Here is a 16,230-nt window from a genome sequence, read left to right as displayed (position 1 = left end):
AGCTACTCAGGAAGCTGAGGCATGAGAATCACTTGAACCTGGGAGGCAGAGATTGCAGTGAGCCAAGATTGCACCACTGCACTCCAGGCTGGGCAACAGAGCAAGACTCCATCTCAAAAAAGAAAGAAAGAAGAAAAAAAAAAACAGAAAAAAAGAGTCTATGTTCACATAACTAACTGGTTAATGATGGTTGTCTCTGGAGAATACAGCCGGGGCAGAAGACAGGAGGTTTTATATTTTTCAATGCTGTTTCACTTCTTACAACAAATATGTTTAGTTTCATAATGAAAAATTAATCCAAAATTGTAAAACAAAGCCTGTCTTTATTTAAATCTGTCCTACCACACAGCAGAAATTGTGTCTATTAACTTTCCTTATATGCCGTCTAGCTCAGGACTTAAAAAACAGATGGGAAAAGTCCTTTAAAGATGAAGTGACCTTCAGAAGCTCTCTCTATTTTAGGACAGCCAACCTTACCTAGTAAGCATAAACCTACACCTCTCAAACGCTGGCCCTACCCCTCTCTCAGGAGTGGATGGTAGGAAAATACCTCCTACTGCCCCCAAAATTAGCCTACCTTGGACAAAACATACCAAGTCTGCAAAGATATGCAGCTCTGGGCCCTAAAGCAGCCTGGGTGATGGTGGTGGTGGTGGTGGTGGTGGTGGTGGTGGTGGTGGTGGTGGTGAAAACAGTAGCAATAGCAAGAGTGGATATCCACTGGATGCCCCAACATTATGATCTCCAGGACTTCCTTGCTATCCTCCCTGATCTGTGCCTGTCTCTTCCTAGGCCTCAGCACAGGGGCCAACGGAATCCCTAAACCTCAGGTGCACAAACCTCTCAGGATTAAATTACACAATGCAGCCCTGCCTGCTGGCCATGCCATAATGAGTAGCACAAATACAAAAAATAAAAAATTCAGTAATGTCTCAAATATGTACTCTACAGCCAAACTTTGGGCTACTTCACAAAGGTGGACAGAAATGTTTGCATGGCTGCCTGTTAGAATCCACAAAAAGCTTTGATTTCAATATTCTCACTTGACATGAACACTACAGTACTATGTGAAGATATGGGAAAAGGGAGCAGAAATGGCTATGAACATGCTGGCCACTCACAGATAAACAGTCTCTCCAAGATGCACAAGAGAGACAATGCCTTCCCATTCCCTGATGCTACCCTGCTCCATTCTGCCAGGGCCCAGCTGGGTCCACATTAGGTAGTTTCCAGTGGATCAATGGAATTGTTGTTTGGCTGTCTGGTAGATCTAGCTAAAGGAATCTAAAGAATACAGTTCCAACATGAAAATAGTAGCTGTTAACATATCTATTCAATATATATTTGTTGAGAATCTACTTTATGCCAGGCATTGTGTTAGGTACCGGGGATACAATGGGTGGTGGGAAACCATCTCTGTTCTCATGAAGCTTACATACTAGTGGGCTAGACTGATATAATGGAAAGACCACACTCCTGAGAGTCTTGCCTTCAATACCAGTTTCTGCTTCTGCCTCAATTCGTGACCTTGAGCAAGTCCCTTCTTCGTGTTGATTTATAGTATACGAGTAGATCTTCCACTGGCTTAGGTAATTTGCTTCCTTACAAAACATAAAATCCTGGGGTGGACTGGGGGTATGCAAATGGCCAAAGCAGCAGCAAGAAGCCAAGGGTCCCAACAACAACAACAAAAACAACAAAAGTAGCCATGGGTAGTATGTGGTGAAAACAAAAAGCAATTAATTGGGATTCTCCACTCAAAGACATTGAATTTGGCTTAGATGGTTCTTCATGAACTGTTTTCCTAAGACAGATGAGATGGGCAGGCCTCTGAAGAGTATACAGTTAGTGACAGACATGAAGATCTGTTCTTCCCACAGTGCATGGCAAGCTTCAGACCAGAAGACCTGAAAGCTGCTCAGTTTCACTGCAGCTTCTATGCTTCTATCTACAGCTAAAAGGATGTTAGGAAACCCTCTACTCTAAACCACTTATTTTATACTAAAGAGCTAAGGTGAAGGTGGCACCTCCCTCCCCAGGCACTTGTGGTCATTCTTGAGTAGGGTTGTGCTAGGGTCAGTTGGAGTCATGTTGCTCAAATCAGCGAGGAGATGGTACTTTCCTGCATACCTCCTACTTTAAAAAAAACAAACAAACAAAAAAAAAAAAACAGCTGTAGGGGCACCTATATGGGGTTCAGAGAAACTGTAGCATCTAGCCTTCTGGGTTCAGAGGCTTGATTGGAATCATACATAGGACAGAACTTTAAAAGGCCAACTGGAACAAACATACTGGAATGTCCTGGGCCTACCTTCCTTCCTTTGTGCCTCACACCTCACAGAGCACTTGCAGATGCATTAGTGCACTGAATGAATCCTCAGCATAACCCTAAAAAGTAGGGTGCTATTACTCTCTCCATTCCACAGATGGGGAACTAAAATCTGGAATGGTTTCAGAATTTGCACTAGTGACTCAAGGCCAGCTAGGCTTTCTCTGTACTTACCCTCAGGCCTCTCTTCCCTATAGGTGCTAATATACCTGTCCCTTCTCCAAGGTGTATTTTTTCTATTACTAGTGGTTAGTATGCCCTACCAGGTGCTCATCCAACACTGTCGGATCCCCTGCATTCATTGCTACTGCTTCTCCCTCACCATGTATATTACTGACCAAATGCTCCTCAAAGGTTTGTCCATTCCTAACCACCTCCACCTGGAGAATGGCCCCTTCTTGAGGCAGGAAGAGCTAGAAATTTCCAAATGCATGAGTTTAATGAAAGAGCAACCCTAGGAGCCCAGATGGCTGCAATTCCGCATGGTAAATAACATAACAGAAGTTCTTACAAAGTACAATGGACACACAAAAGATAGTACAATACTATCTGGGAGTAATAAAGAAAATTTCCAGTGGAAGTGACATGGAGTGGTGGGGGGAGGTGAAGAAGAGGCACCTAAAATTTCAAGCTGAAGGAAAGAACATAGTCTAAAGCAGAAAGAAGAAGTATGCCATTGCTTTCCACAGTTAAAAAAAAAAAAAAAATCATGGCCAGGCACTGTGGCTCTTGCTTGTAATCCCAGCACTTTGGGAGGCTGAGGTGGGTGGATCACTTTAGGCCAGGAGTTCAAGACCAGCCTGGCCAACATGGTAAAACCCTGACTCTACTAAAAAAATACAAAAATTAGCCAGGTGTGGTGACACATGCCTGTAATTCCAGCTACTGGGGAGGCTGAGGCACAAGAATCGCTTGAACCCAGGAGGTGGAGGTTGCAGTGAGCCAAGTTTGAACAACTGCACTCCAGCCTGGGTAACAGAGTGAGACTCTGTCTCAAAAAAAACAAAACAACAACAACAACAACAAAAATTCAACCTGAGAAAGCTGGATGAAAAGAAGAAAAAGGATGGGTATGGCTTACCTGGACTTGGGAAACCTTGGGCCCACAAAGCTACCACATAGCATACATATGGGAATAAATGGGATCTGAGTTAGGAGAGGAAGCTAGAATGGGGTGAGGTACCAAAGGGATCTCCCTACATGCCATGCTAAGAGGTTTCAATTTTCTCTTTTCACATTCATGGGAATGTTATCTATACTAGCAAATGCTGGGAGTAATCTAAATGCTCCCCCAAAGGAGAATGATTTTAAATTATGGCATAGCCATTGAATAGAATTTTACATGGCCATTAGAATGTTCATTTCTTAAAATTAAATAGCATTTATCTAAGTTTTTAGTTATGTGTTAAGTAGGGGGAAAGAAGTAGAACTTTTTTATGTACACAATGATTGCACCATCGAAAACTAAGGTACATATATGAGATATGACAAGAAATACAAATAATTATTGCCATGTTAAAATGATGAATTTATACACAATTTCTCTATTTGCTAAACTTTGTCATATGTCATGCTGAGTTTTACAAAAAGGGGAAATATAAAAATAAAGAACCACTCTTTTTCCATTTGACTCTACATTCCTTCCTCCTCCACCTGCTTGCCTACCTTCCCAAACCAACGGTCATTTTGATCCACCACCTACAACTGGCATGGCTAACAACCCATGTGAGGCACCTAGGAAGAATGAGAAGCTTCCAGCAAGGCAGCTGCTTCCAGCAGCAAGCTCCTGCATAGCCCAAAGGCCATTCCAGCTCAATGCTGGAAAAGAATCTTCCCCCTAATAGCACTGCCCAGCACTACCCAACTAAGGCTTCTCTGGTTAAACTGCCCAAGGATGCCCAAGGAACTTGTTTCTAAAGGAAGGAAAACAGATGCCAAGACTTCTTCTTGCGCTTTCTCCAGGGGCCTCAGAGCAGTTAAGTTTTATGTTCATGGCCAACTCTTAGGTGGCTAGAGATCCAATGTGGGATCCTTGTTTCACAAGCAAGCACTGGATAAAATGTCAGTGAGAAGGAAGAAAAGGAGGAAGAAGTAGAGGATGGGCAAAAACAGATCCAGTGAAGGGTACACCTCTCCCAGAAACTTGCTTATTCTCTATCAGCCTTGTAGGCCCTCACAGAAAATTCAGAAGTCCCTCTCCTTTGATCTCCAGGACTAATACCAAAGGAAATCATATTTACAAAATACAAGATCAGTTGAAAGCCCAATACTAGGTGTGTGGCAATCTTCCTGACTAGAAATTCTCCCTTTTGCTCCACCCAAGCCCACATCACCAACTCTCCCCGTCCAAGGGCAACATAGTCAACAATGACTCAGATAGAGGAAGGGGAAAGGGAGCTTAGCAATTTAAGACTCAGTCAAAAGCAATTTCATAGCCCTACAAAGAGGGATGTTGTAGGGGAGGGAGTAAAGGAAGTCAAATCTCATATGCGCTCAGTTTTAGTTTGTTTCTTTGTCTTCCCTTTCCCTGATGGAACAATGACCAATCCAAGGGTCTTCTATTCTTCCTGAGTCACAGATAACCAAAAATAGCCAGCAACTGTAGTCTGCAGGCTGGACTCCAAGACCCCACCCAAGGCATGTAGTCAACAGTTGTGTCTCCAAGCCAGGATCTCCACAGTGAGCTCTCTGGTAGGTAAATCCAGTATATCCAGAGCAGAGCTCACTGAAATAGAGGGGGCTGCTCATATATTGATAGCCGGAGGAGAAAATGACACACTCAATGCCATTCTAAATGGGAAAAGGAAGCTTCTCAAAAGGTATTTTTAAAAAGACACCTAGACAACTGTCCCAAGCTGTAAGTGTCAAAAGCTCAGCTCTTCTAACCTAAAGTTAGATAGTTCAGGACTGGGAAGGGGAGGTAGAGGGAACTTAGACTCAGCCCACCCTGGAAAGCCAAGTGAGAAGCCTGGGCATACAACAGGCATACTTAAAGAACTATACTTACCAACTGGAAGGCTTTACCTGCTCCAAAGAAATAGTTTCAAATGCTGAAAGCCCTAGCCCCATCCCACCCCTACACTCTGAACCTCTTTAGGCCAATCGAGACCACTCCTAGGCTGTCAAAGATCTAGGTAAGAAGCTGGAGAGGAGTGACCAGGCAGTGCCAAGAGGATAAAGGGAGATAAGAAAGCAGGGTGGAGAAATCACAGTCATTCCAGAGCTCTCTCATCTTCCCCACTCCTCCCCCATATTAGGACTCTAAACAAGAAGAAAAGAAGTTTGCAGGTGGTATTGTATAAACTTGAAGAAGGCAATCCCTGTACTAAAGGGGAACAGAGGACTAGTTGAGGTGGGGTGGCAAGGAGAGGGAGTAACTTGAGGGGGGAGAAAATAGCCAAATAAGGCAGACTTGACTGTTAGGAATCATCAGGAAAGGTTCCAGAAGTTGACGTCGCAGGGAGGAAGCCTTTAGTCATCGGTTTCCTCTGGCAACTGGCCTAAGGCCAGAAGGAAAAAAAATCCCAACCTTAGGAAAATGCCCAGGCTATGGCAGACAGAAAGGCAACTAGGCTAGATTTTCACCAGGCCAACAATAGGCTCTGCTGGAGCAGCTCTTCAAGCACTCAAAGTAGAAAGCTGTAGTGTAACCCTAAAGCAAATGGTAGATGTTCTCACCAGGCATATGCTAGATCTACAATGGCCCAGGCACCAAGGGAAATAAGGAACCTGGGAGGGGGTTTTGTTCTTTTCCATTTACATATTTCTTTTTTCTTTCTTTCTTTTTTTTTTTCTTTTTAAGACAGAGTCTTGCTTTGTCACCCAGGCTGGAGTGCAACGGCGTGATCTCAGCTCACTCCAACTTCCATCTCCCAGGTTCAAGTGATTCTCCTGCCTCAGCCTCCCCAGTAGCTGGGATTACAGGCGCCCACCAACACGCCTGGCTATTTTGTCTATTTTTAGTAGAGACGAGGTTTCACCATATTGGCCAGGCTGGTCTCAAATTCCTGACCTCAAATGATCCACCTGCCTCGGCCTCTCAAAATGCTGGGATTACAGGTATGAGCCACCACGCTCAAATTCCATTTGCCTATTTCTAATATTGCTGATATTTTCATGTTGGAGAAAAGGAAAATTAGAAGGCAAAGAAGTTACGTGACTTTTCTTCTTTGTAAAGGAATTAGTCAGTCTCCCACAAGTATCTACAAGGATGTTTGGAGAGGAGTTTAGCCCACTTAAAACCCTTGAAAATAGCAAAGATTTGTACGACTTAACTAATGATACCAGATTGACTGTTACCTTGACCCTCACCCTCCAACTCCATACCATAGATTAGTCAACCTCAGTTAAAAATTACAACAGATAAAAAAGAGGCTCTTGGTGAGCTTCATCAAACATCCAGGTTGAGATTCTGAAAAACTAAATGGATCGGCCAGGCGCAATGCCTCACACCTGTAATCCCAGCACTTTGGGAGGCTGAAGTAGGCGGATCACCTGAGGTCAGGAGTTCAAGATCAGCCTGGCCAACATGGTGAAACCTCGTCTCTACTAAAAAAATACAAAAATTAGCCGGGCTTGGTGGCGCACGCCTGTAGTCCCAGCTACTTGGGTGGCTGAGGCAGGAGAATCTCTCGAACCCAAGAGACGGAGGTTGCAGTGAGCCGAAATCGTGCCACGGCACTCCAACCTGGGCAACAGAGCAAGACTCTGTCTCAAAAAAAAAAAAAAAAAAAAAAGAAAAGAAAAGAAAGAAAAAAAAGAAATGGATCATGGGTGGAGGGAGGGCAGATTAGATCAAGAAAGTGAGATCAGGAACCTTATCTAAACACACAACTTGAGAAAAATAAGACTTGATCCTTCTCAGGTATTTAATGGAGGCCAAGGCTAAAGAAAGGGAAAGAAATACTGATCAAGCCTGATAGGTATGCCTTGTTCCCCCTCCCAGGCCTTGGCCCCAGTCACTTCCCAAATATATACCCAGGAAAAGTTCAGGATTGTATCTTGTTTTGTACAACCAAATTGTCACATCTCAACTCTTCTCTCGTTAGGCCCAGACCAATACCCCGGATGTACAAGGTATCTGTCAAATTCCCACAAGGTAGAAGGGTTGCCAGGAATGGGAAGAAACTTCAAAGTTACCAATCACAGAAGATAACTGGCAAAAAAGTTCTATTAAGCAAGCACAGAGCCATTTGCCATACTAGTGGCCTAGGAGATATATCAACACTTACCTTATGCCATAACAAGCCGATTGAAAGAAGCATCAGATCTGGTATCTGTGGCACAAACAAAGGGCTATGCTTTGAAAGTTGCCCAAAAGGCCTTTTCTCCAAATTCAAGACACGGATGCTGCAGCTGTGCCCTGGCCAGAAAACGTCATATTCCTCCACCTCCAACAACCACACACTGAGAAATCCTCCCTGTATCTCCACCCTTTCCCAAATACCTGATTTTCTAGCACAGTCAATGGGAGAATTAAAGGCTGTTTCTAGGCTGCTGACATAAAAAGTTATTGCCAAGCTCTATTCTTTGGTTTAGTTCATTTGTAAGCATGAAGAAAAGACCCTCTCACATACCTACTTAGGCAACAAATGCAACATTTTAAAAAATTAATTTGCCCAGGCGGGGCGTGGTGGCTCACACCTCTAATTCCACCACTTTAGGAGGCTGAGGCGGGTGGATCACTTGAGGTCAGGAGTTCAAGACCAGCCTGGCCAACATGGTGAAACCCCGTCTCTACTAAATATACAAAAATTAGCTGGGCATGGTGGCTCATGCCTGTAATCCCAGTTATTTGGGAGGCTGAGGCACAAGAATCGCTTGAACCCAGGAGGTGGAGGTTACAGTGAACCAAGATTACGTCATTGCACTCCAGCCTGGGCAACAGAGCAAGACTCCATCTCAAAAAAAAAAAATTAATTTGCCCAATTCTGGAAAACCAAAGGTAGAGTCTCCCCCACAGACCCTTGTTTGCCAATTAAGAAAGGACTGTTGGATCCATATGACCCTAGAAAGAGCAGCTTCGTCTATGCTTATATCTGTGGCTCCCCTTGAATCAGTCAGCACCTCAAGCCTCCCTTCACTTCAGAAAAAGTCACTGTCAAGAGAGCATCGGCCTAGGGCCACCTGGTTTACACCCACATACCCAAAACACATCACTTTCCCACCCAGAACGGCCACTGCTCCCAAGTGTACACACCCTTTAAGGCCCTGTTCATGTCCCAGTAAACCCTTTCTCCTCAAAAAGTTGTAGAAAATGCCATGCAAAGTATATATTTTTCTCAAGTCATTTTTAAGTGAGTTAACCCTAAATCCCCAATTAAATAGGAGATAGGAGATCTTTGAAGGCAGCAATTACATCATCCCTTCATTTATTTCTATCCCTTATGGTAAATAGTACATAGTAACCACTCATTAAATGGTGAGAATTCAACTACCTGTCTTCTTTCTTGTTCATCCCATCTAGCACAAAGTTAGGCATATACTAATTCAACAAATAATCATAACATCTGTATATCACTTGTCAGATTCTAGGCACAGTTCTAAGCCCTTTACATAAATTACCTCATGTAATCCTCACAACAACCCTGTAAGTACTATTATTATTTATGATTGAGGAAAATGAGGTGTAGAAGTTAAATAACTCGTCCAAGGCTATATAACTAGTTGGTCGCAGAGCTCAGATGTGACTCCAAGCAGTCTAGTTTCAGAGTCTGTTTTGCAACACTATGCTTCCTTTCCATGGAGGCTTGAAAGGTCTTTTTTTAGCTTCCTGCCCCAGACTTGGCCTATAAGCACCTAGAGGTGAGTGGTGAAGTTTGAGGCCAGGAGATTCCAGTCTGCATTCAAACAATTTGCTACAGCAGCAAATATTGTCACTAAATTGAAAAACTGCCATACTTTTCTCCTAACTCAAGGGACAGATCAAGCTGGAGCACTGAGTCAGAATTCAGAATTCAAAGAGGTCAGAGCTCAGAATTAAACAGGGCAAAGAGAAAGCAGGGAACTGGGGTGAGGGGTGGGCAGGAAGAGAAGACAGTCATCGGAGATCCCAGAAAAACCTGCTATAGCAAAAGCATTTTAGGGGAACTCCATTGTAGCCATATTGTTAATGTAATCACCACAGAGCCAATTCTCTGGAAGTCTGTGCTCTGGATGGAGTCATCCTTCTAAGACAGCCAAGTCCAGTGGGAGACCACTAACTTGGGAATTAGGAAATCTAAGTTCTCCTTTCAATACCATTACCAACTTTGTGACCTCGAACAAGCTGCCTAACCCCTCTGGCTATGAATACGATGAAGAAATTACTCCCTAAAGTTTCTTAGGACAGCAAGGCCTAGTCTCAAGCAGGAAAATGTAACTAGTGTCCTCTCTCTACTTCCTTTCAGCCTATACATATGCCTTCCACCACCCTTCACAAGCCAAAGCAAAACACTTACCTTCCTGGGAAGTGCTACAAAGAGTTCCTGAGACAAGGTCAGAGCCTGAACCATTTCCAAATAAAGAAACCCATGAGGTCAGCTCTACATTCTCAGAAGAACTTGCTCTTTCCATGACCATAACTCCACAGTCATGTCACCACCAGCACAGAGGGAGAAGACACTGAGCACCTCGCAGTGAGTGCCATTTAGAAGGTAGGCATTCAACGTCCCTCCCCTATACTGGAGCCAAGCAAGTTAGGTTTTATTCCTGGCACTATAACCAGTTCACTCAAATCCTTTCCCTTTTCTGGACTTTAGTGCCCCCATCAAGAAGATAAAGGCTGAGGCAGAAGATTTACGGCCAACTCAGTTGTTTCATGGTTCAAAACACTCCTGTGAGAAACCCTGCCCATCCAGAACAACCAGCTAATGGAAAGCTTAAGGCTAGGGAAGCTCTGGGTTGCCCTAGATGCAAATGCCTTTGAAATGCTGTACCCCATGCAAAATTAGCCGGGCGTGGTGGCGCATGCCTGTAATCCCAGCTACTGGGGAGCCTGAGGCAGAAGAATCGCTTGAACCCAGGAGGCAGAGGTTGCGGTGAGTCGAGATCGCGCCATTGCACTCCAGTCTGAGCAACAAAAGCAAAAGTCCGTATCAAAAAATAAAATAAAATAAAATAAAATAAAATAAAATAAAATAAAAGCTGTACCCCACAATAGCCAGTCCTCAGCTCACTGGTGGTAGATACTTTAGGAGGCTTGTTTCGGAGCCCTTAGGAAAGCCTCAATATCTACCAATATATCTAACTACCACACTAACCATGTTAGAAGAAAATCTGAAACATAATCTAGTAGCTTCCAGGCCTTCCTTTCAGCAGAAATAAAAGGGACTATTCTACTATCAGGCAGGCAGTCATTGAAAAATGTGGGAAGAATGGCAGGAAAATCTATGAAGTTTCTGGTGTTTGTCCAAAGCTTTTCAGTCAACCCACAGCCTTCATAATATACTCTCACTTGGTTTATTTCTTTCCACAGTAAGGAAAGACACAGCCCTTTCTCTCCCATAGACTCAGGAAGAAATGGCCAAGAGTACTCAAGACAGTATTCTTCTTGGATCTACTAATGAAACAAACTAACTCCCATGTGAGAAACAGTCCATTCTGAACTCAGTACTCAAGAAGAAACAGCACTCCAGAAGTATAATGGGACAAGAGGAAACATTTTAATAAGCACTGTTCAATTTTGTATTTCCAATACTGCCTGGCACATAGGTGCCCAAACGTTGACGAAAGAATGTCTGAAGAAATGAACATACAAATAAGAGACTTAATGTTATACCATCAAGATTCTCAAAAGCATCAGTACTGGAGGGATTCCTAGAGTTTACCCATCACTGGTACAGCTCCCTCATGACAAGCTGAAGAGACAGAGGGCCTTAAGAAAGGACTTGCCTAAAGTCCCACTTCATTTGGCTCACTTTACTGAGGACAGGAGAGAAGTTCTTCTTACATGGAAAGAGAAGAAAATTTCTCAGTTCAGTGTTGCTTTCCATTTCCCAACACCCACCTTCCAAATTCATGGAATCCTGAGCTAACCCTCCAAAGTGACAACTTCTACACCACAAATTAGAACCTGGAATTGAAAAGTTTTTCAGCTCTAAGCATGAAATGGAAGGAGGGATGGACAGCAAAGCCAGTCAATCGTGAAAATACCACCCCCTTCACTTGAACCAACAGACTACCCCAAAGGAGACCACATTTGTACCTGTTTTTTCCCCTTTGCAAGCAAAGTAATAGAGCAGGTGACAGGGAAAGAAGATTGTGAGTTAGGAAAGAGGCATATGATAAATTCAATTCTATCTTTGAAAGATTGGAGACAGACTGTTCGCAATCTGTAACAATGCCAAACTTCCAGCAGCTATGGTTATGAAACGCCTAACTCTGGTAGTGTTGGTAGCCAGATCTTCTCCCCTCTGGGGACCCTGAGTTTAGAAATTCCAGTGGGGGAAACTCCCAGAAAGATACAAAGGGACCTAAGACAGGCTGTTGCCATGCAACACTAGAACAGAGTTCAGAATAATTGTAGCTGTCATATTATCTCATCCAGAGAGAATTAGATTTGGAGGCAGGGGAATAGTCTAGATGACTTCCAAATGTCCTTTCCAGCTCCATCATTCGGTAAAGCAGTTTCATGGGAGCAGGAGGTAAGAGAAAAGTAAGAACAACACCCTAAAACAAGCTACTGTTGCAGGCAGCTAGAGAATGGAAAGTTAGAAGATTAGTGGTCAATACTACTTCTATCACTGACTCACAGAGCAACCTTTCCCTCTCCAAGCCTAACACGAGAGTATAGATTAGTTAGTGTGGGTCCCACAAAGGCCTTCCTGCCCCACCAGCCCCCTCCCTACCCAGAGGGCTGTTAAAAGAAATGTGTAAAGGAAATTCCCAAGATGGTTCCTGCTCTGTCTCTATCATCTACACTTTCACAAAGGGCCAAGTGAACTGAAGAACCAAAGTCGAGAGATGCAGGATCCTCTCTCATACAACCTCTCTTCCTGATCCTTTTCCCCACACTTAAGTCTGCAGGCAGGGCTGGTTCAAGGGTTAAAAGACTGAGATTCTGGCTCCTATTTACCAAGTACCACTTTAGTGCCACTCGAGTGGCTCAAGTAATGCTAGGAATGGCAGGAGAATAAACAGCTCACATAGCCTCTGTTAAAGTTTAGCTGAATGCTGACCCACACACCTTCAAATACTTCAAGGATCTAGGCTGTATGTCTGCTCACATTGATGGTCCCATCAAATGACCACTTGATTGCCTTTCCCCTGATCTGTTGATCTATGGCTAAAACCCCAGCAGATCAAAGAGGTGTTTCACCAAGACTAACCCTCTAACTAAGACCTGGATTCAAGTCCTAGCTTTGCAACTGGCATACTGCATCACTCTAGGTTAGTCTCCCCCTAACATGGTTTCAGTTTCATCATCTATACAATGAGAGGAATTGGACTTTGTAGTTGTAGAGAGCCTTTTCAATACTAGCATTTAATAAATCCCAGAAACTCAAGAACATCTCAAAAATTCAAAACACTCTTTTTTTAGGAAATCCAAGAAAGCCTCAAGTCCTTTGTGATCTTAAAAGAAAAAAATTAAAGAAGGTAGGGAGGGGGAAAGGCCTTTTCAAAAATATATATATAACTGTCATCATCACCAAAAAATGTAGATGGCAATTAATAAGCTTTTCCATTCTGGCTACTAAAGCAGACTCAGGAAACTGGCAACCAGAAGCAGAGTCCAAGGAATAGCAAGAAGGCAAGGGTGGCGGTGGATAGTGAGGCATGTTTTTTTTGTTTTTTTGCTTTTTTGTTTTTGAGACGGAGTCTCACTGTGTCGCCCAGGCTGGAGTGCAGTGATGCGATCTCGGCCCACTGCAACCTCCGCCTCCCGGGTTCAAGCGATTCTTCTGCCTCAGCCTCCCGAATAGCTGGGATTACAGGTGCACACCACCACACCTGGTTAATTTTTGTAATTTTAGTAGAGACGGGGTTTCACCATGTTGGTCAGGCTGGTCTCGAACTCCTGACCTCATGATCCACCCGCCTTGCCCTCCCAAAGTGCTGAGATTAAAGGCTTGAGCCACTGCGCTCGGCCAGCATGTTTTAACAGATATAGGGGTGGTTGGGCTGACTAGGAGGGACAATTAGCTATAAAAGTGAAACCAACCCTAGATAGGCTGTAGACATGCTGCATATGAATGAAGGAGTTTGATTTTCCACTACCTTTCTCTATCTGTCATATGCTAGAAATAGCCTAAAGCACATAAATGAAAATGGAGCAGAGAAAGGGAAATTTTTTCCCCTTTTAATTAACATTACTGGTTGGTATTCAGTGAACTAGGGTGTGCCCCTGAACACCTCGGCCTTGGTATGAGGAATAAGAAAAGTAACAGGAGGCACGTGGTGACACTACTGAACCTTACCAGGAGACCACACAAATGCCAACCTTGGCCACTTTGCTCAAATTACTCATTTCCTTTTATCTGAGGCCCATAGAGGTCTGAGAACAGGGGCAATTTGTTTGGAGCAAGAAAGGGAACTCAAATGTCAAGAACTCAATCATTGGGTCAGAATAGAGGGTCAATGAGATGAGCATCAGAAAGCCTGGACCCCAATCTTGGCTCAGTCACCATGTGCCCTTAGGTAGGTCTTTCCCTGTAGGTCTCAATATCCTCATTAGTTTTATGTTTTTGTTTTTGTTTTTAAGAGAGTTTTACTAAATAGATAGCCTCCAAAGTCCCTTTCAGGTTAAGATTCTACGGTCTTAACAGACAATATAGTTGCTTTTCCTAAAAGTTGACCATTCCTTGAGTCGAAGCATAGAAAATTCTCTAATGCTTCCAGTCTATCAAAACTCAGCCCTCTCCCTCCAATTTGATTCAGGTTTCAGTCAATCTGCATAAAAATGCCTTCAGTATTTAGGTACCTTCATTACTCCAGGACTGACTACAAACAGCTTATACTTCAATCTCTCTCCGTTCCCAGGAAAACAATAAACACACTGTCTTGTCTTCTTTTCCACTTTGACTCAGATGAGACATTAATGCAAGTTTGAGGCAACTTGCAGGCCCATGAAGTTGTGTTTCAAAGTGGGCTATCTCAGAATTGAGGATGAGATATGCCACTACAGAAGAAAGGCCATGGAGCAATGTCTATTCCCAGGGATCCACCCAACTGTTCAGGCAAAGCCACACCTTAAGAGGAGTCAGGACTCAACCGCAGAAAGAGACCCAAAGAGCCGCTCCTGACAGGATCTTTATAATCCTGTTTTGGCAGACAATGGGGTATTTTCCCCTCTCTCCAAAACCATTACTCACTCTCTCTTTGGGGACAGGGGTTAGGGAAGAAAGTGTGTAAAAGTCGCATGCCCTAAAACCACAAGCAATTTAAAGGAGACAGACAGTGAAGCACATACTTTTTGAAAACTTGGTGTTTCTGAAGGACAACGTTCTGGAAAGGCAAGAACGACTTGGCAGTGAGGCTGGTATACAGTAACGTGGCAACCAAAGCTCATCACAAACCCAAAAGGCTGGTCCCTCAACTTGCCTCCTCTCATCCCAGGGGCCTTCAGCCTTTTTCAAGGCTACTAGTCACTATCTCACCTCTACAAGTCTCAAGCAGCCCTGGGGAGACATATCTGGGAGCACTGCATTGCCTAGGCCAGCCCAACAAGCTGTTTGGCCTAAGGGACTCAAGCCAGGGTGGTCACCAGGCCTTTCTGAGCAAGGGAAGGGCCTCAGCAGCCATTTGGCATGACTTGCACAAAAGCAAGCAGAGCTCATTAGTCAGGCACACCCCTCCTCCCCTCTCCCTCCTGGGCATCCGGCCCCCCTATCCCCACTCCCAGGAGGCTTCTGTTCCTCTCATAACAGCCAGTGGGGTGGAGACGCATCCCCAAATCAACCACCACTCTAGAAAGGTGTGGCCCCACGAGAGAACCCACACCACACGAAATAGTCCGGAGGGGATAGGAGGAGATAGAGAGGCATTAAGCAACAGGAGGGGCAGGGATTTGGGGGTAGAGGGGAGGGAGAAACCGGTCCTCTCTCCCAGGAGATGAGGTAGGCCTCTCCTCAGACTGGTGCCTAAATAAGTGTTGGTGCTCTCGGGTGCATCCTCGATGATGATTTCCTCACATCTCTCTCCTCACCTCCTAGTGGAAAACAGCTGGAGCCACCCGGTGAGGCTGTGGGAAAGATGAGTGGGGGTGCCAGATCCGCCCCGAGCGGCTCCCTCCTTCCTCCCTGCTTCTCTGTTCCCATGGCCCCTCTTGGACATTGGCAGCCTTGCCCCAGAAATGTGTCAATTACTGAGTTGGGGAAAGTGTTGTCTTCTGGACCAGAATCCTCTCCTCTGTGCCCATGGCCCGTCAGAGAAAAGGGGAAACCCCAGGCCCCAACGAAGCCGTCCTCACTGTTGCATCTCAGACACAAGGAACTGGAACCTGAGAAAGAGGCAGGCCTCGCCCTGTCCAAACTTCCAGCCTGGACACCCCCTCAACCCCTGAGGGCGCACCAGACCAGGATCCTACTCCGGTCCCCTCCCTACCCTTGGCTATGGCGGAGGGAGCGGCGTCCCAGGCGGGCCGGTGGCTGGCCAAGCCCTCAGCCATCAGCAAAGGGCTATGAGGCTCAGCCAGAGCCACTGGGGTCGACAGCGCCCACCCCCGGCACTCACCGTTTTGGGCATGGTGGCGGCAAAGGCAGCAGAGTTGGCGAAGTTTAGCTAGGACTGTCGGGCAGTGCTGAGCACGCAGTACACACGGCTCGGATTCGGTTGGCCGGGGACTCAGATTGGGTCCCTCACTAGCGTCGGGGCGACTGTTAGGCTTCCTGCTAACGGGCCACGACTTCACAAACCCCACCCAGGAAAGAGACGCCCCTGTCGCGCCGCCCGCTCCTTTATGTGGCCCGGCTTCCGCGCCGCTC

At 45.0% G+C, this 16,230-nt stretch overlaps 1 protein-coding gene across 2 annotated transcripts in view; it reads right to left on the bottom strand.

Annotated features, from left to right (window-relative positions):
• Nucleotides 1–16,230, bottom strand: part of MSN (moesin) — a 185,551-nt gene that overhangs the window by 74,714 nt on the left and 94,607 nt on the right. The window contains exon 1 of one of the 2 annotated variants that reach the window (XM_011966283.1): nt 15,980–16,227. The exons of the other annotated variant lie outside the window; for it this stretch is intronic. Coding sequence (XP_011821673.1) covers nt 15,980–15,991 — 12 coding nt within the window. The 5' untranslated portion in view covers nt 15,992–16,227. Of the gene's footprint in view, nt 1–15,979; nt 16,228–16,230 lie in introns of those variants that run through there. 2 annotated transcript variants of the gene reach the window in all.

Source organism: Mandrillus leucophaeus, unplaced genomic scaffold (assembly GCF_000951045.1).
Source record: "Mandrillus leucophaeus isolate KB7577 unplaced genomic scaffold, Mleu.le_1.0 Scaffold753, whole genome shotgun sequence".
Lineage (NCBI taxonomy): Eukaryota > Metazoa > Chordata > Mammalia > Primates > Cercopithecidae > Mandrillus > Mandrillus leucophaeus.
Note: the sequence above shows the minus strand (reverse complement) of the source record. Positions and strands in the feature narration are given on the sequence as shown.